Raw genomic sequence first — 24904 nt, forward strand, 5'->3', positions numbered from 1 at the left:
AAATTAAAGGACGCTTGCTCCTTGGAAGAAAAGCTATGCCCAACCTAGACAGCCTGTTAAAAAGCAGAGACATTACTTTGCCAACAAAAGTCTGTCTTGTCAAAGCTATGGTTTTTCTAGTAGTTATGTGTTGATGTGAGAGTTGGGACTATAAGGAAAGCTGAGTGCTGAAGAATTGGTGCTTTTGAACTGTGGTGTTGGAGAAGACTCTTGAGAGTCCCTTGGACTGCAAGGAGATCCAACCAGTCCATCTTAAGGAAGTCAGTACTGAATATTCATTGGAAGGACTGATGCTGAGGCTGAAATTCCAATAGTTTGGCCACCTGATGTGAAGAACTGACTCATTGGAAAAGACCCCGATGCTGGGAAAGATGGAAGACGAGAGACGGGGACGACAGAGGATGAGAAGGTTGGATGGCATCACTGATGTGATGGAGATGAGTTTGAGTAGGCTTCGGGAGTTGGTGATGGACAGGGAAGCCTGATATTCATGGGTTTGCAAAGAGTCGGACATGACTGAGCAACTGAACTGAGCTGATTGTCCTTGTCAGGGTTTTTTCTTTGTTTTTTTGATAATGCATTCCTAACATTTTTTTGATTGAGATATAGTTCAGAGACATTTAGTGTTTAAAAGCATACACATCAGTGGTTTTTAGTGTATTCACAAAGTTGTGAAATCATCACCACTGTCTAATTCTATAACATTTTCTATAATATGTGAAGTTGCTTAGTCGTGTCTGACTCTTTGGGACCACACGGACAGTATGTAGCCTGCCAGTCTCCCCCGTCCCTGGGAATCTCCAGGCAAGAATACTGGAGTGGGTAGCCATTCCCTTCTTCAGGGAGTCTTCCTGACCCAGGGATCGAACACAGGTCTCCCGCATTGCAGGCTGACACTTTACCGTCTGAGCCACCAGGGACTCCCCGGAACATTTCCATCAGCCTGCAGAGAGCGTCCTTTTCCATTAGCTGCTGCTGCTGCTAAGTCAATTCAGTCATGTCTGACTCTGTGCGACCCCATGAATGGCAGCCCACCAGGTTCCCCCATCCCTGGGATTCTCCAGCAAGAACACAGTCACTCCCACTTTGCTGCTCCCCCAGCAGCCACTCAGTCGGCTTGGTGTTTCTGGGAGTGTGCCTGTCTTGGGCATTTTGTGTAGATGGGATGACACAGTATGTAACTTGTGTGACTGGCTGCTTTTGCTCAGCAGACTATGTTTAGAACTCCATGGTTGGGGAGTCTCTCCACTCAGCCTTCTTTCTGGCCTTCCTTTGTGTGAACTGAAGCAGAGCTATCCTTTCCTGTGAGCTGAAACGTAGGCTAATAAAAGAGTAGAACTATTAACTGTGTCATTGTCTAAGCAGATTTTAGGAGAAATGTCAATAAATGAATTTCAGGTTAATATTGGAAAAAATTTGTCAAGGATGTTGTACAAGTATTATACTTTAATGTTATTTTATTTCACTATTTCTTAGTTTTTTGACTTTCTCGAGTTGATTTTCCTCTTGTGCCAGTGGATTGTGACTATTACTTTAAGCTCCAGTTTTAGAGGGATTTTAGATTGAGGCCTTAGGGAATTGCCATTTTATAATTTTTTCATTTGCATAATCAAAACATTCTACAGGAGTTCGTGGAGGTTGGAAAGTCAAGAAAATGCAGAACTGCCCCAAGTACCAGAATGTTTACTTTGTACTTCGAATTCATTATTTAAATTAATTAGTATTCATTAGCTGTCATTTTGAAGTGGTTTGTCTTATGTGGATTAACTTACTGAAATTTTATAATAGTCTTAAAAGATGGGTGCTGGTAATTATCCTCATAGGTAAATAGAGGTCCAGAGACAGTGGGTGGCTTGCTCACGGCCATACAGATTGTAAGTAGTGCGGCTGGAATTTGAACCGAAGCGGCCTGACTCTAGTCTTCCTGTTACCTGAAGAATGCAAGTGTGTTGCTTCCATTTGCCTGTCAGTCCATGAGGCGTGTGTTCAGAATGCTCAGAGTGCTTTATGTATCACAGAGTGCCTTCACAGCAGTGTCCCACCACATGTTCCAGCACATCTAGGGACAAAGTCCCATTACACACGCTTTCTTCGGCTTCATACTGTACTTGCAGAATTTTTGTTTAGATACTAAAGGTTTGCTTATTCAAAGTTATATATTAAAGATCTACCAGGCACTGTATTAAGTTATTTGGAGATTTCAAAGGTGAATTATATTTGAATGTTACTTTTTAGAAAGAATGTGAAGATATAAATCATGATACAAAGTAGAAAATGCCCAATAGAGGGCGAGTGTAGGGCGAGTGTCCTCGGAGATCAGAGTAATGTTGTTCTGTATTGATCATTTCTTTTTCTCTTGCCTTTGCTTGCTTCATTTTACTGTTCTGACTCTTAAATTTTAAATTGAGTGGTTTGACCCTAAGTTGTTAGTCATTTTGAGGCCTCTTATGACTTGCAAAATAACGTAGGACATATGGTTTTATTTGTTTTTAGGGAATGACAGAGGAAGAGGAAGACAAGCTTTTGGCTCTGAAAGACTTCATGATGAAATCTAACAAAGCAAAAGCCAATATAGTGGATCAGAGTCATCTCCATGACAGTAGTCAGAAAGGTGTAATTGATTTGGCAGCCTTAGGTATAACTGGGAGACAAGTTGATCTTGTTAAAACCAAACAGGAACCAGATGACAAGCGAGGTTAGTACATTTCTGTGTGTGCGTGTTAGCTTGTTATTATTAGTTGTTGCATAAGTTTTTAGTAGTGGAACTAAGAAGTCACATTTCTCACATATAGAACTTTCAAATACAGTGAGTGAATGACTCCATTTATATTTAATAGCAAGAAGACTTGGAAGAGGAAAGGTGGAGAAGTGGACGTACAGTTAAGAAATTAAGTAACTTTCCAAATTCGTGGATTTGTACGTGTGGAGTCAGAATTCAATCCAAAGTCTGACTCCAAAGCCTAGCTGCCTCTGTGGAAGTATATGATTGAAGTTAACATTCTATTTTTTAATCCTTTAAGCACCAACCCAAGGTCAATAGTCTATGTAGAATGAGGGTGAAGTTTCCTAGCTTGTTATTAGTGGGTAATGGCCAGTGAATTGAATAGTCTTGCAAAGGAGAGATGCATTCATGATTTGAAAATGAAAGTGTTAGTCGTACCGTGTGCCTGACTCTGTGATCCCATGGACTGTATGTAGCCCACCAGGCTCCTCTGTACATGGAATTTTCATGATTTTCAGTCTTGAGATTTAAACCTGTTGGCTCTTGTGACATTGACATTGATTGTGTAAGGGTTTTAAAATCTCATGCATTCTTCCCTTGCACCTTTTTTGGAGATATACTCACTTCCAAGTACATGCCTTTTAAAATCCTTATATTCCAGCATCAGGCTTTCTCTGGCTGGGTGGTAAAGAATCCACCTGCTATGCGGGAGACACAGGTTTGATCCCTGGGTTGGGAAGATCCCCTGGAGAAGGAAATGGCAACCCACTTCAGTGTTCTTGCCTGAAAAATCCCATGGACAGAGGAGCCTGGTGAGCTACAGTCCATAACAATAACATTCTAGTATCAGATTTTGAGTGCAGCTGATGAATTACTTTCAAAAAAGAAAAGACCTCTAACTGTTGAACTTGGAATAAAGTATTTGCAACTTAACTATTAACGGTTTACAGCAGCGATGCCCAACCCTTTTGGCACCAGTGACCAACACTTTTTCCGCAGGTGAGAGATGAGGTTGGTTTCTGTTTCACTGGCTGTTCACCTTTTGCTATGCAGCCTGGTTCCTAACCGGCCACGACTTGGGGGTGGGGACCCCTGACTTATAGCCATAAAATGTAAAGCATGTATATAGTTGATAAGGAAAACCACAAGCTCCCGAAAGAAAAATAGTGAAGGATTTGAACATAGAAGTGATAGAACAGAAATTCACATTTAAAAGGTAAACAATGAAATGAATGCAAATAGAAACGAGATGCCATTCTCTGCCTTTGTGACTAGTGAAGACTGATGATGCTTGTGTCAGCAAGCGGCAGGGAATGGGCATTCTCACTAAATTCACTACTTTTGAGCTTATAAGTGGAACATATTATTAATATTATTATTATTTTTTTACTATTTGACTTACGTTTTCAGTTTGGAAATTCCTCATAGAAACGCTGACAGACCTGTGAAGGAATATGCATAAGAATGCAGATGACTTTTCATTTCTTCTTTTCTTCTCCCCATGTAACTGACTCTGGATATAGAGAGGTCATATTTATCAGTGTAGTCAAGACATTTGAAAAAGTTGTATTTTTGTTGGTTCTTCAGATAAGGTGGTTCCTTGAAATTGAGCCAGCCTTGGACAACTAGGCAGCAGTTAGGTCTAATTACTAACACTACTGAAAGTGCATCTGTCCATCTGCCCTAGAGATGAAATGAGAACTAACATGTTTCTCTGTGAGTATAAATAAATCGGCCCTCATAAAGAACAAATAGCTCATGAGTCCGTGCTGTCCCCCTTCCTCCGCCCCACACACGCAGAGTAATAAAAGCACGGATTTGTCATAGAGGCTCCTTCAGATTATTCTGATCTCTTTTCATAGCTAGAAAGCATGTGAAACAAGACTCAAATGTCAATGAAGAGTGGAAAAGCATGTTTGGCTCTCTGGAGCCACCGAGCATGCAGCAGGCCCTGCCTAAAGGGAGTGATCAGGAGGTGACGCCGGCTGGGAAGCCGCCTCGTTCGGAGTCCTCCGCTGCTATCTGCGTCCCTTTGTCGACTTCTCCGCAGGTATTGTCATCCCGGCAGTAGCGCGCTTTTTGTCTGTGGATCTCATTCTATTGTTTTGGATGTTTAAAGGCTGTGTACTGTACTGGAAAAATCAGTACAGTGACTTGTCTTTTAGGAAGGACGTTTTTCTTTGCAAGAGAGGTTTATCTTCATAGTCAAAGGGAAATCTAGTATTGAAAGCACCAAATAAGGTGATCTGAAACTGGGGTGAAGACGTCATTATGAACTAGGATTCTACTCCTAGGCTGCAGTGAACCTTTAAAATCTTCTTTTATTCTTCGTTTAATATAGCATAGTTATATCTATAACAAGATAGCAAAAATACTTCTGGGAAGAAAAGTCCCAAGTTTACTCTGTGTGAGAAATGTCATGATTTGGATATATTTGAAGTAAGTTTTTTAATTTGTGGTAATTCTTCCCTAAGCAATTATATTTTAATTGAATCAACTGATAAATTAAGATTCTCTTTCTTTTTTCAGTTAAATTAATGAGTATTTTTGTTTAATGTTATTGCTAAACTGATAAATTTTTATAATATGGAGATTTGGAATTAGTGGTTAAACTTTATTTTAATTAGATTTTCACTGAGAAAATATGTCCCTGTATTTAGATGGATTTAAAAATTGGTACATTAATAAGGACAAAAGTCTGGTGTCATGAACAGAGAGAACATGGGTACATTTTAATTATCAAACAGACTTTACTTATGACACAGATACTTATTCTTTTGGTTTTGCAGGTTCCAGAAGTGACAAATGTCCAAAATAGAAAACCAACAATACAGGTTTTAAGTAGTACAATTTTACCGTCCACTTACCAGATCCGGATCACAACGTGTAAAACTGAGCTTCAGCAGCTCATACAGCAGAAACGGGAGCAGTGCAATGCCGAGAGGATAGCTAAGCAGATGATGGAAAACGCCGAGTGGGAGAGTAAACCCCCACCACCTGGTGCGTGTGCCATTGACGGGCAGTGGTATTCCAGCCTGGGTGCCTGGGCCTGGAATAAAGTAGAAGAAACTGGTGACAGTTACTGGCAGAGGAAGTGATCACAAAGCTGTCACTTTGAAAGCCCACGATCCCTAATGTTCTTCCCAGGTGGTCCAGGGGCTGAGACCCCATGTTTCCAGTGCAGGGGAGCCAGGTTTGCTCCCTGGTCCTGGAACTAGATCCTGCATACTGCACCTGAGACCCGGTGCAACCTAAATATACATATATATATAAAAGAAAGCCCACAGGCAGAGCCGAGAAGTGAGAAATCCCAGCTCAGTGCCTGTGGAGTTCGGGTCTTCTCGGCTCTGGCAGTGCCTGTAGGCCTATCATCTACTGTTCTCACTTGCCGGTGGCCCATGTTCCCCATTGGTAGTGCTGGGTTTTACCTGCCTGCTTAGTGTCATGCCACTTTCCCACTAAATGTCAGACTTCCTCAAGTAAACTCTGGCTTTCAACTTTTGAAGGGTTTAATAACTATGAATTTTCTTTAAAAAACATGTAGAAACATTTCGAAAATAATGAGTGCTTTTAAAAATAAACCAAGATCACCTGTAACCATCACTCAGCAATCATCAAGATTAAGGTTTTTGGAAAAACACTTCTGTATTCTGATAAAATTTAAAGAAAAGAGATATTTCAGATGGAAATTGTGGCTCAGCTGTGTTAACAGACATGCCCAGTGTTATGTGATAGAGCTCATCTAAAACATTTTAAATGAGTTTCTGTAAAGATTTTAATGATAAAAATGTATCTTGAAAACTGAGATGAAATATATGCTTATGGGTTCAGTTCAGTCACTCAGTCGTTTCCGACTCTTTGCGACGCCATGGACCACAGCACGCCAGGCCTCCCTGTCCATCACCTACTCCTGGAGCTTGCTCAAACTCATGTCCATTGAGTTGGTGATGCCATCCAACCATCTCATCCTCTGTCATCCCCTTCTCCTCCTGCCTTCAATCTTTCCCAGCATCAGGGTCTTTTCAGATGAGTTAGTTCTTTGCATCAGGTGTCCAAAGTATTGGGTAGAGATTCAAAAACCACATGAGTTCCCACAGACTTCCATTGTGAGTGCAGGAAAAATGCCAGTGGAGACCAATGATTTAAAGATTTCAGAAATATTATTAAGTGGTCTTTTTAGTCACATAATTTTTTTTTTCCTTTTAAGAAAATAAATACCCTGGAATGTTTGTTTCTATAGTACAGTTCAAAATGGTTTATCAGCCCGGCTTTAAAAACAAAAACTGTCAATCACACACGGTGTATTTTACTTTAGAATCTGTCTTTGTAAGTGGCATTTTTTGCTTAAGTGAAGGTATACATTTTATTCAGTAATCCTAGAAAAGGTATCAGATTTTGTGGTTCATGAAATGTGCCATGACTGTTGGACTTTTGATGTTTTTTCTTTCCACACTTGAGTGGTTTTGTGAAATTGATTTTCTCTTGGGGGAAATGTTCAACCTAGCCTGGTCTATTATCTAGACTTCATGGCAGAGTGTTTTTGAGTATTCTCAAATCCAGCATATCCTCCCTGGAAATCACATTCAACTGTTCTTTCCACACATGTGAGCTAGAGATGCAGGGGGAATGGTATTTTTCTGTTGAATGTGACAGGTTTGGCAATGGTCTTGGTTTCAGGTTTGTTTCTTGGTAAAAGAAATCAGTTGATTTTAAGATGACGTTGTTACTTAGCAGGCATAGATCCTTCAGTATAGCTTTTTAAAAAAATTATTTATTTTTAACTGGAGGATGTTTGCTTTATATTACTGTATTGACTTCTGGGTGCAGAAAGAATTGACACTGAAATATGAACTCCCCAGGTTGGTAGGTACCCAATATGCTACTGTAGAAGAGCGGAGAAATAACTCCAGAAGGAATTAAGAGGCTACGCCAAAGCAGAAACAGCTCCCAGTTGTGGATATGACTGGTGGTGAAACTAAAGTCTGGTGCTGTAAAGAACAACATTGCATAGGAACCTGGAATGTTAGGTCCATGAATCAGGGTAAATTGCAAGTGGTCAAACAGGAGATGGCAAGAGTAAACATCGATATTCTAGGAATCAGTGAACTAAGATGGACTGGAATGGGTGAATTTAACTCAGATGACCTTTATATCTACTACTGTGGGCAGGAAGCCCTTAGAAGAAATGGAGTGGCCATCATGGTCAACAGAAGAGTCCTAAATGCAGTACTTGAGTGCAATCTCAAAAACGACAGAATGGTCTCTATTCGTTTTCCACAGCAAACCATTCAATATCATGATAATCCAAGTCTGGAAAAAAAAAAAATTCAAGTCTGCCCCCAACACTAACGCCAAAGAAGCTGAGGTTCAATGGTTCTATGAAGATCTACAAGACCTTCTAGAACTAACACCCAAAAAAGATGTCCTTTTCATTATAGGGGACTGAAATGCAAAAGTAGGAAGTCAAGAGATACCTGGAGTAACAGGCAGTTTTGGCCTTGGAGTACAAAATGAAGCAGGGCAAAGACTTAACAGTTTTGCCAAGAGAACGCCTTGGTCATAGCAAACAGCCACTTGCAACAACACAAGAGCTGACTCTGCACATGGATATCACCGGATGGTCAATACCAAAACCAGATTGATTATGTTCTTCACAGCTGATGATGGAGAAGCTCTGTACAGTCAACAGAAATGACCAGGAGCTGACCGTGGCTCAGATCATGAACTCCTTAATTGCCAAATTCGACTTAAATTGAATAAAATAGGGAAAACCCTAGGGCATTCAGGAATGACCTAAATCAAACCCCTTATGGTTATACAGTGGAAGTGACCAGTTGATTCAAGGGATTAGATCTGATAGACAGAGTGCCTTAAGAACTGTGAACAGAGGTTTGTGACATTGTACAGGAGGCAGTGAAGAAAACTATCCCCCAAAAAAGAAAGGCAAAAAAACAAAATGTCTGTCTGGGGAGGCCTTACAAATAGCTGAGAAACAAAGAGAAGCAAAAGGCAAAGGAGCAAAGGAAAGATATGTCCACCTAAATGCAGAGTTCCAGCAAATAGCACGGAAAGATAGGAAAGCCTTCCTCAGTGATCAATGCAAAGAAATACAGGAAAACCATAGACTGGGAAAGATGAGAGCTCTCTTCAAGAAATTTAGAGATACCAAGGGAACATTTCATGCAAAGGTGGGCAGATATAAGGACTGAAACAGTATGAACCTAGTGGAAGCAGAAGATATTAAGAGGTGGCAAGAATACACAGAAGAACTATACAGAAAAGATCTTAATGACCCAGATGACCACGATGGTGTGATCACTCACCTCGAGCCAGAGATTTTGGAATGTGAAGTCAAGTGGGCCTTAGGAAGCATCACTATGAACAAAGCTAACAGAGATGGTGGAATTCCAGGTGAGATGTTTCAGATCCTGAAAGATGATGCTGTAAAAGTGCTGCACTCAATATGCCAGCAAGTTTGGAAAACTCAGCAGTGGCCACAGGACTGGAAAAGGTCAGTTTTCATTCCAATCCCAAAGAAAAACATTGCCAAAGAATGTTCAAACTACTGCGCAATTGCACTCATCTCACATACTTTGAGCAAAGTAATGCTCAAAATTCTCCAAGCTAGGCTTCAACAGTATGTGAACTGAGAACTTCCAGATGTTCAAATTTGATTTAGAAAAGGCAGAGGAACCAGAGGTCATATTACCAACATCCGTTGGATCATCGAAAAAGCAAGAGTTCCAGAAAAACATCTACTTTTGCTTCATTGACTATGCTAAAGCCTTTGACTATGTGGATCACAACAAACTGGAAAATTCTTAAAGAGATCAGAATACCAGATGACCTTACCTGCCTTCTGAGAAATCTGTGTGCAGGTCAAGGAGTAATAGTTAGAACCAGATGTGGAACAACAGACCAGTTCCAAATTGGGAAAGGAATATGTTAAGCCTGTATATTGTCACCCTGCCTATTTAGTTTATATGCAGAGTACATCATACGAAATGCCAGACTGGATGAAGCAGAAGCTGAAATCACAGTTGCCAGGAGAAATATCAGTAACCTCAGATAAGCAGATGATACCACTGTTATGGCAGAAAGCAAAGAGAAACTAAAGAGCTGCTTGAGGTAGGTGAAAGAGGTGAGTGAAGAGCTGTCTTAAAACTCAGCATTCAGAAAACTAACATCATGGCATCCGGTCCCATCACTCCATTGCAAACAGATGGGGAAACAATGATATACTTTATTTTCTTGGGTTCCAAAATCACTGCAGATGGTGACTGCAGCCATGAAATTAAAAGATGCTTGCTACTTAAAAGCTATGCTAAATGCAGATAGTGTATTAAAAAGTAGGGATATTACCTTGCCAACAGAGGTCCATCTAATAAAGCTTTGGTTTTTCCACTGGTCATGTATGGATGTGAGAGTGGGACCATAAAGAAGGCTGAGCGCTGAAAAATTGATGCTTTTGAGCTGTGGTGTTGGAGAAGACTCTTGAGAGTCCCTTGGACTGCAAGGAGATCCAACCAGTCCATCCTAAAGGAGTCCAATCCTGAATATTTATTGGAAGAACTGATGCTGATGCTAAAGCTGAAACTCCAATACTTTGGCCACCTGATGCAAAGAGCTGACTCATTAGAAAAGACCTTGATGCTGGGAAAGATTGAAGGCAGGAGGAGAAGGGGACAACAGAGGATGAGATGGTTGGATGGCATTACTGACTTGATGGACGTGAGTTTTTGCAAGCTCTGGGAGATGGTGATGGACAGGGAGGCCTGGCGTGCTGCAGTCCATGATGTCACAGAGTTGAACATGATTGAGCACATGAACAATATGTGTATGTCCTGTCTCTTCTGAACCTCCCTCCCACCTTCCACCCCATCCCACCCTCTAGGTTTTTTAAAAAAATTGATTAATATTAAATATTATTAAATGTTATGCCTAAATATAAAGGGTTTTTTTAAATCAAACATTGAAGATTGTTATATGCAAAGACCTATGCTGGATATTGTGAATGATACAGGATGGATAAAACATAGTCTCTGGCCTCAGGGACTTTTGTTATTTATTAGAGGACATTAATTACTCATGAAAAGATTATATATAAACAGAGTGTATAGATGTCATAAGGTACTAGAAAGTTCTTGAATATTCTGAGCCTAATTTATAATCCTGTTTATACCAGTCTTTGATGTCATAGAATATATGATTGCAGGTAGAGAAGAAGTCTACATTTGGGTTTAACTGTGGACCTGGGGCAGTGTTAGACTCTTTATGTCTCATTTACCCATACAGTCATTGTGTGGGTTGAGTAATTTCCCCCTCATTTTACGTTTGTGGAAATTGAAACCCACAGAGTTTAAATAAGTACCCCAAGGTCACACTGTGGTGTGGTAGATCTGGGTCTTTGAGGCTTTTGAAGTGGGCTCTCTCCCTAGTGCCCCATTTCTCTACATCAAGGTAGTCATTACCTCTTGCTGTTGAGCAAGTAGTCAGGGTTTTTCCTGGTTGCAGGGGACTAGTGTGCCCTTCCAGATGCTGGAGAAGGCCCTAGGGCAGTCTTTCTAAGGCTATTTGAAAGGGTATCTTCCTCCATAGGTGATAGTATCTGATGTGGTCCAGTAGGCCATTCAGTATTGACTAGCTGTTGGGACCCTTTGTTCAGTTCTTATGAACTGTTCTCCTGTTGGCTGTTGATGCTTGTAGCTGGGCATAAAAGGAAGATTGTATTTGTAAACTGAAACTTAAGACACACTCTTGGTTTTCCTCAGGGTGGCGGCCTAAGGGGCTACTTGTGGCACATCTTCACGAACATAAGTCTGCTGTGAATCGGATTAGAGTCTCTGATGAACATTCACTGTTTGCCACCTGTTCAAACGATGGCACAGTGAAAATCTGGAACAGTCAGAAGATGGAGGGGAAGACCACCACCACCAGGTAACCTGCACCTCGGCGGAGCGTCCACCCACCCACCCACCCACCCAGTCATTGTATTCACTGAGTGCTCACTCCGTGACGGGTACTGTTTTAGGTACCAGGAAAACAGTAGTGATAAATAGACACAAATACATGTTCTGGGAGACTTTACGTCAGTTGGAGGTGACAGACAATAAACTGTGTAAGTAAACAGGCTGTATTTTTGGATGGTAAGAAATGTTATGGGAAAAAATGATAGCAAAAAGGAGGGATGGAGGGTGAGTAGGTGAGGTAGACTGGAGTTTAAAGAAATTGGCTAGAGACTTCTTCACGGAGAAGGTATCATTTAAGGAAGCCCCATGAGAGAAAATGCCACATGGATATGCTAGGAAAGAGCCTTCGCGGCAGAGGAAACATGGGCCTCAGAGGTCCTAAGACAGAAGAATGTTTGGCATGTTCGTGGACGAACAGGAAGGTCTGTGTGAGGGATAAGGAAGTCAGAGGGCCCGAGTTCACAGGGCCTTGCAGGCTGTCATGAGGGGCTTAGACTCTGAGTGAGGTGTGGGGGCCTTTGGACGGTCCTGCGTGGTGGAGAGACATGATCTGAGTCAAACTTCAACAGAATTACTCTGGCTCTTGTGTTGAGAATAGACTGAGGAGGTGCAGGGTAGAAGGATTAGGAGGCTTTTTCTGTAACTGAGCGAGATGGGGGACGTAGTGGGAAATGATCAGATTCTGGGTATGTTTTAATGCTGGAGTCAACAAGATTTGCTGAATGGGTTAGATGGAGTGTGAGCAACAGGGAAAGTAGGAAACGATAAGAGTGCCCAGTCAAGAGACGTAATTATTACTTGAAATCTTGAAGACTTCAAATATGCATGATGACGTTGTGATAAGTGGGGGAGTATTTTAGATTTGTACAACTTTATAGTTGTGTCCCTACTTGATATTCATGTTTATTGTGTGCCTAATTTGGTCTGGATCCAAAAAGAAAGCTATTAGAAATCAAAATTGAATCTGTGTACATGAAAAGATGTGGGGAACCTTTGGTGCCTTTCTCATTATCAGTTCATTGACCATGCTCTGTCAGTTTAAGTCGTGTCCAGCTCTTTGCAACCCCACGGACTACACAACACCAGGCTCTTCTGTCCCCACTCTCCTGGAGTTTGCTCAAGTTTATGACCATTGAGTCATTGATGTCTAATCATTGACCACTGACCATTTGCCCAGTAACTACAAAATGGTCAACAAAATATCTTTGATAAACTAAAATAATTAATAAGTTTACTCCTTACCCACCTGATATGATTTTGTTCTGTTAATTTTTTTTAAAGAGCTCTAATTTTTGCAGCACGCTTAGTTATTTTTCATGTTCATTCACTCTTGGCACTGTGTTGGTCAGAACATAAATTGAAAACCAGTAAAAGAATCTTGGCTCCATGAGGCAGTTTTTTTTGTCAATATTTAAATGAAATTTTCAAACCTTGCAAGAGGTTTTCCAGTGAACACACATGCTTGCGGCAAGACTCTAAATAGTTAATAGTTTTACTTTATTTGGTGTGTCGTATAATTATCCATCTTCCTATCAATTCATCTTTTAAAAATGTATTTCAGAGTGAGTCACAGATATCAGAACATTTCTCCTAAAAATTTCAGCATGTATATTGCTAATATTTGTTTATAGTTCTCCTTTTCTTCTTGGGCATAAAGTTTGTATGCCATGAAGCACACAGATCTTAACCATTTCAAAAGATCCAGCAAATACACATACTTGTGCAACTTAAAAACCACTCTCAAGATACAGAACATAACTAGAATGTTCCGTCATGTTCCTTTGCATAAAATGCCTGCCTCCTCCCTGCCTACAGCCATTCTTTTGATTTCCCCCCACCATTATTAGCATTTTGATTAATGTTTTAACAACCTCCTCTGATAACTATTTTCCAAATGGTTCTTTGTTATTATCATCATTAGTTGTATTCATTATTGCTTTTATTAGGAGGATAAGTTTAATTGATTGGAGTAAACCTCTCAAGTAAAAACTTGGAATCATCCATTAGCTTTGCAAAAACCTCTCTTGTTAATTCCAGATGATTTTTTATCACAGAGCCATGCCTTTGTCCCAGTGTCATATTTTAGGCAGTGGTCTACCAGAAAATGTGGCAGTTCAGCTGACAGTAACTGTAGTCTTTGGAACGTTTGTATGATGTTTAGGAGAATGGGTGTCCTCTGGACACAGCTGCTCTCTTGTCTGTAAGAGCAGACTGTAGGCCTTAGCTTGGAGAGGCTTCATTCCAGGTGCAGGGAGAGAAAGAGGGCGAGGGAATAGGGAGTGTTGCCCTCATCACATGCCTTTGTGAGCTGATGGAGGAGAAGGAGGCCTTCGTAGCGGTGCTGTGTTTTCTTAGGCAATCTCACTAGTACATTCTGAGTGCCTGGGCATTCCCCCCACGCAGTGTGTTGGCTGACCACCCCGTTGCAGCTCTTACTTTCTCCTTGAATTGCATCGGTGATTTAGGCCATCTGGATCTTAGCTCTGGCATTTGCTTCTTTCTTATTTCAGTTAAACTTTTAGTTTTTCCCTTGGGGACTAATTCTTGAAAAATTGCTGTGTTTTTTTTTTTTTTTTTAACTTTTACATAGATTTAAAAAATTTAATCCTTTGTAGTATTCTAAACTGTATTTTCCATATATGCTATTTGTGCTCCCCCATTTTTGGCTCATTTAGCTTCTTGATTTTAGGAAACACTGATGTATTTGGTACTTGCCAAATTTGATGGTGAAACATCTAAGTAGAGTGTTATTCCAGTGAAGAGTTGTGCAAGAAAGTTATCAGTGTTAGGATTACATAGTTTAGAGTCTGAGATAGTATTAGAAGTTGAAGTTTTTGAGTGATATGGCTGCCCTGAAGTAAAGGGTTAACCTGAGGCCTGAACTTTACAAAATTGAATTTTGGGGACAGGAATAGAGCAGTCAGAAAAGAAGAGAGAAGAAACCATTTAAGTTATGTCATACTGCAACACAAGAGAGCATTTAAGAAAGAGATTTATCAGCAGCTCTAACATTTTTATTGATTTTTAATCACAGGATAAGTGCATTATAGTATTGTTTTGATTTCTGCCAAACATCCACATGAATCAGCCATAGGTACATATATGGCTCCCTCTTGAATCTCCCTCTCACCCCTCACCCCGTCCCACTCCTATAGGTTATCACAGAGCCCCAGTCTGGGACTCGCAGAATCCCCATCAGACAGCAGACTCCCGCTGGCTCTCTGTTTACACATGGTCGTGCGTGTGTTTCCATGTTACTCTCTCTATTCGTCCCGCCCACCCCTCCCCCGCTGTGTCCACACGTCTCTAATCTCCATCTCCACTGCTGCCACGCACATAGGCTCATCAGTACATTTCTCCAGATTCCAGATATGTGTCAGTATATGATACTTGGTTTTCTTTCTTACGTATTACTTCACTCTGAATAATAGGCTCTGTGTTCATCCACCTCATTAGAACTGACTCAAATGGGTTCCTTTTTATGGCTGAGTGATATTCCATTGAGTATATATATACCAAAGCTAGCTTTATCCATTCATCTGTTGGTGGACATCTAGGTTGCTTCCATGTCCCAACTGTTGAACATAGTGCTGCAGTGAACATTCGGGTACACGTGTCTTTTTCAGTTATGGTTTTCTCAGGGTACATGTCCAGTAGTTGGCTTGTCGGGTCCTACAGTAGTTTTATTCCTGGTATTTTAAGGAATCTCCATATTGTTCTCCATAGTGGCTGCATCAGTTTACATTCCCACCAACAAAGCAAGAGGGCCCCTTTCCTCCACACCCTTTCCAGCATCTACTGTTCGTAGATTTTTTAATGATGGCCATTGTGACCCATATGAAGTGGTGTCTCACTGTAGTTTTGATTTGCATTTCTCTAATAATGAGCAGTGTTGATCATCTTTTTATGTGTTTATTGGCCATCTGTTTGTCTTCTTTGGAGAAATGTTTGTTTAGGTCTTTTCCCCACTTTTTGATTGGGTTGTTTGTTTTTATAGTATTGAGTTGCATGCTGCTGCTGCTGCTAAGTCGCTTCAGTCGTGTCCGACTCTGTGCGACCCCATAGACGGCAGCCCACCATGCTCTCCCGTCCCTGGGATTCTCCAGGCAAGAACACTGGAGTGGGTTGCCATTTCCTTTTCCAGTGCATGAAAGTGAAAAGTGAAAGGGAAGTCGCTCAGTCCTGTTGGATTCTTAGCGACCCCATGGACTGCAGCCCACCAGGCTCCTCCATCCATGGGATTTTCCAGCCAGGAGTACTGGAGTGGGGCACCATTGCCTTCTCCATGAGTGGCTTGTATATTTTGGAAATTAATCCTTTGTTGTTTCATTTGCTTATTGTTTTCTCCCATTCTAAGGGTTGTCTTTTCTTGCTTTCTTTTTAATTTTTAACTGTAAAAAACTGGGAGCAAACTAAAGATTCAGCAGTAGGAATGAAACTGGATAAATAAGTGATTATTGTGGAAATAAAGTGATTGCTGTAGAAATACATTTTTTTGATATAGAATATATTGATACAGCGTGTGAAAATACAGGTTTGAGGAGTCGGTTTAAGAACTTATGTAGGATTTCTGTTTTTAGAATGACAGAATATGAATTTTCAAAAATCTTTTCCTCCTTAAAAACAATGAGAACGCTGGCAAAAACTGTCAAAATCAACTTTTTCAGAATTCTAGAAATTCAAGTCCTTCGTCAATCTGAAAATTGTTGTTTGAGAATAATGGCTGACTCTCAGAACAGTGAGCCATGTATGTGAGCCCTGATTTCACCCCCTACTACTTCCATGCTGTACAGTGGCTTGGAAAACTTACAGTCCCACAACTACAGTAACCATGAAAACCAACAGCTTAGTAGCCAGGGACAGGGGAGCCTGGTGGGCTGCCGTCTATGGGGTTGCACAGAGTCAGACACGACTGAAGCGACTTAGCAGCTTAGCAGCAGCAGTAGCCACTGGAGGGGTCATAATGGCTTTGGAACTCCTCCAAAGCCCCATTTCCAGAGAATTATCACTGTTTGACCAGCTTGCTGTAAACCTCCATGATCAGGGCCTGTCCTGACTTTATTTGACCTGTTACTTTGTTCTTTGAGGAAAAACTACCCATGGAACATTTGTTGCAATTATTTGGGATTTGTTTAACATTGCATCTGCCTGAGGTGGCAGTCCCAGTTGTATGTAGCTAAGAAGAGGCTGACGAGAAACTTTAAAGCAAGTGTGCGGTATCAGTAGGATTTTTTGAAGTTTGGATGTATGCATGGTTATCTGTAAGACTGCATGCACTTGCAGGGTTGTGTGTAAGCCCAAGGAAACTCCGGAGGCTGCAGGTTCTCACCTGTGGCCAATCTTGAGCCTCTGTGTGAGCAGGAGATGAAGGATGAGGCTGAGCTGTAAACTGCTTTGTTGAAGGTGTGCCACAGCTAGCTCAGAGAGCCTCACAAAGGCTGGACCTGCATCAGTTCATGAGAGCAAGGGAATGTCATTGTTGTTTAGTCAGTAAGTTGTGTCTGACTTTTGCAACCCCATGGACTGTAGCCTGCCAGGCTCCTCTGTCCATGGAATTTCCCAAGCAAGAATATTGGAGTGGGTTGCCATTTCCTTCTCCAGGGCATCTTCCCAACCCAGAGACCAAACCCATTTCTCCTGCATTGGCAGGCGGATTCTTTAATGACCCCAGGAAATGTCATTAGCGGATAACTAATTTAACTAAAGAGAGAGTTCAGTGGCCGCACATGAGAAATAAAGACTTTGTAGAACTGGTCTCTAGGCAAGTCACTAAATAAGCAGTGACATTGGTGTCTTATTTCTGAAGTCAATACATACCAGTTAAAATGTCTAGTTTTGGACAAAAGTTAAAAGTCAGGCAAAGAAATAGGGAAATATGTCCTACATACAGGAAGAAATGCAGGCAGTAGAAAAGTACCTCACTAATCCCAGAAATTGGACTTTCTAGACAATGACTCTAAATTAGTGATTAAAAATATGTTCAAAGAATTAGAAGAAATGTTGTCTGAAGGATTAAAAGGAAATTATGAGAAAAATGTCTCAACAGATAGACAATGTCAATAAAGGGATAGAAATGACAAACAGAAATCCTGGCATTCAGAAGTATAATAACAGAAATGAAGAGTTCAGGGCTGAACAGTGGATTTCAACTGGCGAGAGGAAAAACCAGGGTCTTGAAAATAGATCAGTTGACATCCATTCAGAGGTATGAAAACTAAAAGAGAATAAAGAACACCGAACAGAGCCTCTGAGGCCTGTGGACCGCCGTCAGGGGCACCAGCATACACGATAGTCCCGGAAGGCGAGGAGAGGGAAAGGAGCAGGAAGATGCTGGAAGAAGTGCGGCTTGAACCACCCCCACCCCAGATTTGGTGAGAAACATTAAGCTGCACACTTGAGGAGCTCAGCTAACTCCAAACAGGACAGAGGTCAAAGAGAGCCATGCGAGAGACACGATAAGCAAATTGTTGACAGAAAATCTTGAAGCAAAAGAGAAAGGAGACTAATCTTGTACAAGGGACCTTCAGTAAGGTTAATAGCTGACATTTAATCAGAAATGCTGGAGCCTGGAAGTCACTGAGGTGATATATTCATAGTCTTAGAAGAAAAAGACTGATGGTCAGTAATTCTATATCCAGCAGAATTGTCTTTCAGAAACAAAGGAGAAATTAAGATATTCCAAGGTAAATAAAAACAGGGAATTTATTGCCAGCAGATTTTCCCTGAAGGAAATACTGAAAGGAGTCTATCGTGCCAACAGGAAAGGACATGAGACTAACTTGAACCACATGAGGAAATAAAGAGCATTGAGTAAAGGTATCAGTAGACACAGGAGTGAACATAAGATGGCACAAGTTAAGTTTTTTTCTGTAACTCTTTTTTACCGGCTATCTCCTTTAAAAGAAGACTATGTAAAGAAATACTTATAAAACTGCGTTGACAGGCTTATAATGCATAAAGGTGTAATTTGTATGACAATAATAGCACAGACGAGGGGGGGCGCAGATATTTTGGAGCAAAGTTGGTGCTCATCTGATTGTTTTTAGATGTTGATTGTATTTTCCAGGGAAAAAAGAAACCCTTAAAACATTTAGTGAGACTCAAAAATGTGTGACAAAGGAAATTAGGGATTAAAATCATGTGCTAGAAAATATGTTTATAACACAAGGCAGCAGTGGTGGACTAGAACAACACCCCCCCCCCCCCCCCCCCGCAAAAAAAAAAAAAACCCACCCATGTAAGACATAGAGAAAATGAACAGCAAAATGTCAAACGTAAGCCCTACCTTATTGCTAATCCCATTAAATGTAGTCAGAAAGCAGAATTGGCAGGAAGTAAGACAAAATATGATATGACTGTTGCCCACGAGAGATAATAGTTTAAATTCAAGAGATGCAGTGTGAGAGTAAAGGGGCTGAAAATGGTACACCATGCAGACAGTTTCTAAAGGAGCTGGAGTGGCTAAGCTTACCTCAGACAACATTTTAACACAAAAATCAATTCTACAGATAGACAAGGATACTTTATAATGATAACAGGGTCAGCCCATGGGGAAAACATAGCAATTACAAGCAGGCTGCTAACAGCAGAGCCCCTGCATGGAGGAAGAATGGACAACATTGGAGGGGAAGACAGTTGAGCAGTAATAGTTGGAGACTTTAATGCTCTTCCTGTAATAAGAGTTGAGCACACTGCAGACCTACCAGGTCCAACATCTATAGAACACTCTACCCAACTGCAGCAGATTGTCTAGGACAGACACCAAGCTTCAGTAAATGTAAAGGCACTAAGCTGCATCAACACACATGTTCTTTAACCATGGTGAAATGAAACTAGATTTGGGGGATTCACAGGTTTGTAGAGGTTAAGCAGTGCATGCAAAATGACCAGTGGTTCAAAGAGAAATTAGAGAAATACTTTAAGATGATTGAAAATGAAGATACAACAAACCAAAACTTAAGGGTGCAGTTAAAGGAGTATTCAAGGAGAAGTTCATAGCTGCATGCAGCTGTATTTAAAAAGAAGAAAAATCATGAATCAGTAACTTAACTTTAACCTTAAATGTAGAAAAAGAAGAGCAAAGTAAACCCAAATCAAGTAGAAGGAAGGAAATCATAAAAGACCAAAGAAGAAACACATGAAATAGGGAATAGAAAGTAAAGGAGAAAAACCAGCAAAAGCAGAAGTTGGTTCTTTGGGAAGGTCAGAATTGGTAAACCTTTTCTACAATAACCAGTTTAAAAAGGGAGAATTACTAAAGTTAAAACTAGGAAGGAGAGAGGGGACGTTACTGCTGAGTACATCACTACGGAGCACAGAGGAATACTGTGAACAATTGTATGCTGACAAATGAAATAATCTAGATGAAATGGACAGATCAGATTCCTAGAGAGATACAACCTATCAGAGGTAATCAAGAAGAAATAGAAAACCTGAATATTCAGACCTATAACAGTAAGATTAAATTAGTAATTAAAAGAAGAACTTCCCACAAAGAAGAGCCCAGGCCGAGATGGGTTCATTGTGAATGCTACCAAATACTTAATGAATTAACGCCCATCCTTCAAAACCTTTTTCAAAAAAATAGATGAGGAAACATTTCCTGACTCATTCTGTAAGGGCAATGTTACCCTGATACTACAACCAGGCAAAATATATCACCAGGAAACAGCAGACCAAGACGCATAGGTAATATGAGCATTAAAATCCTCAACAAAATACTAGTAAACTGAATTCAGCATGTTAAAAGGATGATATACCATGACCAAGTACAGTTTATCCCAAGAATGCAAACCCTTTTCAACATTTGAAACAATCAGTCAGTGAATATATCACATTAATAGAATAAAGGATGAAGACCACAGATGATCTCAAAAGATTCTTAGAAAGAATTTGATAAAATCTAGACAGCAAAATGGATGTCTGAGAGGCCTTACAAATAGCTGTGAAAAGAAGAGAAAAGTGAAAATGAAGTCACTCAGTCATGTCCGACTCTTTGCAACCCCATGGATGGTAGCCTGCCACGCTCTGCGGTCCATGGGATTTTCCAGGCAAGAATACTGGCCTGGGCTGCCATTCCCTTCTCCAGGGTATCTTCCCAACCCAGGGATCAAACCCGGGTCTCCTGCATTGCAGACAGAGACTTTACTGTCTGGGCCACGAAAAGGAAAGACATAAGCATGTGAGTGCAGAGTCCCAAAGAATAGCAAGGAGAGATAAGAAAGCCTTCCTCAGCAATCAATGCAAAGGAATAGAGGGAAACAACAGAATGGGAAAGACCAGAGATTTCTATAAGAAAATTAGAGATTCCAAGGGAACATTTCATGCAAAGATGGGCTCAATAAAGGACAGAAATGGTCTGGACCTAACAGAAGCAGGAGATATTAAGAAGAGGTGGCAAGAATATGCAGAAGGACTGTACAAAAAAGATCTTCAGGACCCAGATAATCACGATGGTGTGATCACTCACCTAGAGCCAGACATCCTGGAATGTGAAGTCAAGTGGGCCTTAGGAAGCATCACTGCGAACAAAGCTAGTGGGGATGATCAAATTCCAGTTGAGCTGTTTCAAATCCTGAAAGACGATGCTGTGAAAGTGCTGCACTCAATATGCCAGCAAATTTGGAAAACTCAGCAGTGGCCACAGGACTCGAAAAGGACAGTTTTCATTCCAATCCCAAAGAAAGGCAATGCCAAAAAATGCTCAAACTACTGCACAATTGCACTCATCTCACACGCTAGTAAAGTAATGCTCAAAATTGTCCAAGCCAGGCTTCATCAATACGTGAACCGTGAACTTCCTGATGTTCAAGCTGGTTTTAGAAAAGGCAGAGGAACCAGAGACCAAATTGCCAACATCCGCTGGATCATGGAAAAAGCAAGAGAGTTCCAAAATAACATCTATTTCTGCTTCATTGACTATGCCAAAGCCTTTGACTGTGTGGATCACAATAAACTGTGGAAGATTCTGAAAGAGATGGGAATACCAGACCACCTGACCTGCCTCTTGAGAAATCTGTATGCAGGTCAGGAAGCAACAGTTAGAACTGGACATGGAACAACAGACTGGTTCCAAATAGGAAAAGGAGTACGTCAAGGCTGTATATTGTCACCCTGCTTATTTAACTTCTGTGCAGAAGAAACACTGGTCTGGAAGAAGCACAAGCTGGAATCAAGATTGCTGGGAGAAATATCAATCACCTCAGATATGCAGATGACACCACCCTTATGGCAGAAAGTGAGGAGTAACTAAAAAGCCTCTTGATGAAAGTAAAAGAGGAGAGTGAAAAAGTTGGCTTAAAGCTCAACATTCAGAAAACAAAGATCATGGCATCCGGTCCCATCACTTCATGGGAAATAGATGGGGAAACAGTGGACACAGTGTCAGACTATTTTTTGGGGCTCCCAAATCACTGCAGATGATGACTGCCGCCATGAAATTAAAAGATGCTTACTCCTTGGAAGAAAAGTTATGACCAACCCAGATAGTATATTCAAAAGCAGCGACATTACTTTGCTGACTAAGGTCCGTCTAGTCAAGGCTATGGTTTTTCCTGTGGTCATGTATGGATGTGAGAGTTGGACTGTGAAGAAGGCTGAGTGCCGAAGAATGGATGCTTTTGAACTGTGGTGTTGGAGGAGACTCTTGAGAGTCCCTTGGACTGCAAGGAGATCCAACCAGTCCACTCTGAAGGAGATCAGCCCTGGGATTTCTTTGGAAGGAATGATGCTGAAGCTGAAACTCCAATACTTTGGCCACCTCATGAGAAGAGTTGACTCATTGGAAAAGACCCTGATGCTGGGAGGGATTGGGGGCAGGAGGAGAAGGGGATGACAGAGGATGAGGTGGCTGGATGGCATCACTGACTCGATGGACGTGAGTCTGAGTGAACTCCGGGAGATGGTGATGGACGGGGAGGCCTGGCATGCTGTGATTCATTTGGTGGCAAAGAGTTGGACATGACTGAGTAACTGAACTGAACTGAAGCAATAAAAAAGAAAACCTATTAGAACTATCAAATGATTTCAACAAAAAGTTGTAGAACATAAGATCATATAGTGTTTATATATTATAAAAGTCAATTGGATTTCTGCATGCTAACAATGAGCTGTGGGCTTCCCAATAGCTCAGATGGTAAATCACCTGCCTGCAATGTAATGTAGGAGATCTGGGTTTCATTTCCTGGGTTGGGAAAATCCCCTGGAGAAGGAAATGGCTACCTACTCCAGTATTCTTGCCTGGAGAATCTTATGGACAGAGGAGTCTGGCAGGCTACAGTCCACAGAATCCCAAGAGTCTGACACAACTTAGCTGCTAAACCACCACCAACAACAATGAACAATCCAAAGATGAACTACAGAAACAAGAGCATCAGAAACAATGAAGTACAGAAGAATAAATTTAACAGAAAAATACAAGACTTGAATACTGAAAGCTACAAACATCACTGAAAGAAATATTTTAAAATATTTATAGAAGACCTAAGTAGAAACACATCCCATGTTCATTCAGTGGAAAACTTTTTCTCTTTGTTAATATAGCTGACATCCCCAAAGTGATCCTCAGGTTTTCCCTATGAAATTTCCATCTACTCCTTTCTACAGAAATTGACATTCTGATCCTAAAATTCATGAAGAAATGCGAAGGACTTAAATAGCAAGACAGTCTTAAGGAAAGAACTGAGTTGGAGAAATCACACTTCCAGATTGGCCACAAAGCTATAGCAGTCAAGACACTGTGTTACTGGCATAGGGATAAATGCATTAGTCAGTGGGCTAGAACTGACATGCAAAGGCACGTTTATGGTCACTGCTTTCTGACACAGGTGCCTGGACAGCTGAGTGTGGGGAAGAATAGCCTGAACAGATGGTGTAGAGATTACTGGGCAATTGCATGCTAAAGAATGGTTTGCAGAGAATTTTTCAAAATGGATCATAGACCTGAATGTAAGAGCTAAACCGTAAAACTTGTAGAAGAAAACATAGGCATGTTATTCTTCATGACCTTGGATTTAGGTGGCTCAGATGGTAAAGAATCCACCTGCAATGCAGGGGACCCTAGTTCGATTCCTGGGTCGGGAAGATCTGCTAGAGAAGGGATAGGCTACCCACTCCAGTATTCTTGGGCTTCCCTGCTGGCTCAGCTGGCAAAGAATCCACCTGCAATGAGGGAGACATGGGTTTGATCCCTGGGTTAGGAAGATCCCCTGGAGACAGAAAAGGCTACCCATTCCAGTATTCTGGCCTGGAGAATTCCATGGACTGTATAGTCCATGGGGTCTCTAAGAGTCAGATACAACTGAGCAAGTTTCTCTTCTGAAATATGCCACCAAAAAACCCAGTGACAAAAAATAGATGTGATTTCATCAAAATTATAAACATTTGTGCTTCAAAGGAAAGTGAAAGGACAACCCACAGAATGAGATAAATAATTTTAAATCATATGTTTAAATACTCTGAATATATAAAGAAATGTTTTAACTCAACAGTAAGAAAACAAGTAATTAAAAAGCAGAGGATTCCGATAGAGTTGGCCCTTTATACCTGTGGGTTCTGTGGATTCAGTCAACCAGGGATAGAATATTTTCTGTTGATATACACCCCTTGGATACAGAGGGCCTAGAGGAACTAGTGCGTTGACTGATTCTGGAATCTGCTGGGGGTCCTGGAGCCAGTCCCCCAAAAACATGAAAGGGCAACCGGGAGGCATGGAAAAAAGGTACTCTGCATCTTTAGGGGAATACAGATCAAAACCACAGTGGGATACACATGACATCCACTAGAATGACTGTAATCAAGAAGACAAGAACAAGTGCTGGAGACGATGTGGAGAAATTAGCACCTTTGTACTTTGCTGGTATGAGTGTAGAATGTTGCAGCACTTTTGGAAAAAGGGTTGACAGTTTCTCAAATGCTAATCATAGGATTACCTGTCACCCTGTGGTTTTACTCCTAGGTATAAACCCAGGAGAGTTGAAAACATTTGTTCACATGAAAGTCTATAAATGAGTGTTCACAGTAGCATTATTCATAATAGCCAAAAAGTGGAAACCATAATGTCTATCAGCTATTGAATGGATAAGCAAATATAGTATATCCATATAGTAGAATATTATTTAGCCATAGAAGGGATAAAATGCCCATGCATGCTTCAGGTCACTGAGTTGTACACTTTAAAATGTTATACTTGATGACATATAAATTGTATTTCAGC

General features: G+C 40.9%; 1 protein-coding gene across 5 annotated transcripts in view; it reads left to right on the forward strand.

Moving 5' to 3' along the window:
* PIK3R4 (phosphoinositide-3-kinase regulatory subunit 4) overlaps positions 1 to 24904 on the forward strand; it is a 77645-nt gene that overhangs the window by 39843 nt on the left and 12898 nt on the right. For all 5 annotated transcript variants that reach the window (XM_069568301.1, XM_069568310.1, XM_069568306.1 and 2 more), the window contains 4 exons: positions 2494 to 2695; positions 4585 to 4772; positions 5512 to 5722; positions 11494 to 11659. In XM_069568301.1, the coding sequence (XP_069424402.1) occupies positions 2494 to 2695; positions 4585 to 4772; positions 5512 to 5722; positions 11494 to 11659 (767 nt within the window). The remainder of the gene's footprint in view (positions 1 to 2493; positions 2696 to 4584; positions 4773 to 5511; positions 5723 to 11493; positions 11660 to 24904) is intronic.

The sequence above is a fragment of the Ovis canadensis genome, chromosome 1 (genome assembly GCF_042477335.2).
Source record: "Ovis canadensis isolate MfBH-ARS-UI-01 breed Bighorn chromosome 1, ARS-UI_OviCan_v2, whole genome shotgun sequence".
NCBI classification, from domain to species: domain Eukaryota; kingdom Metazoa; phylum Chordata; class Mammalia; order Artiodactyla; family Bovidae; genus Ovis; species Ovis canadensis.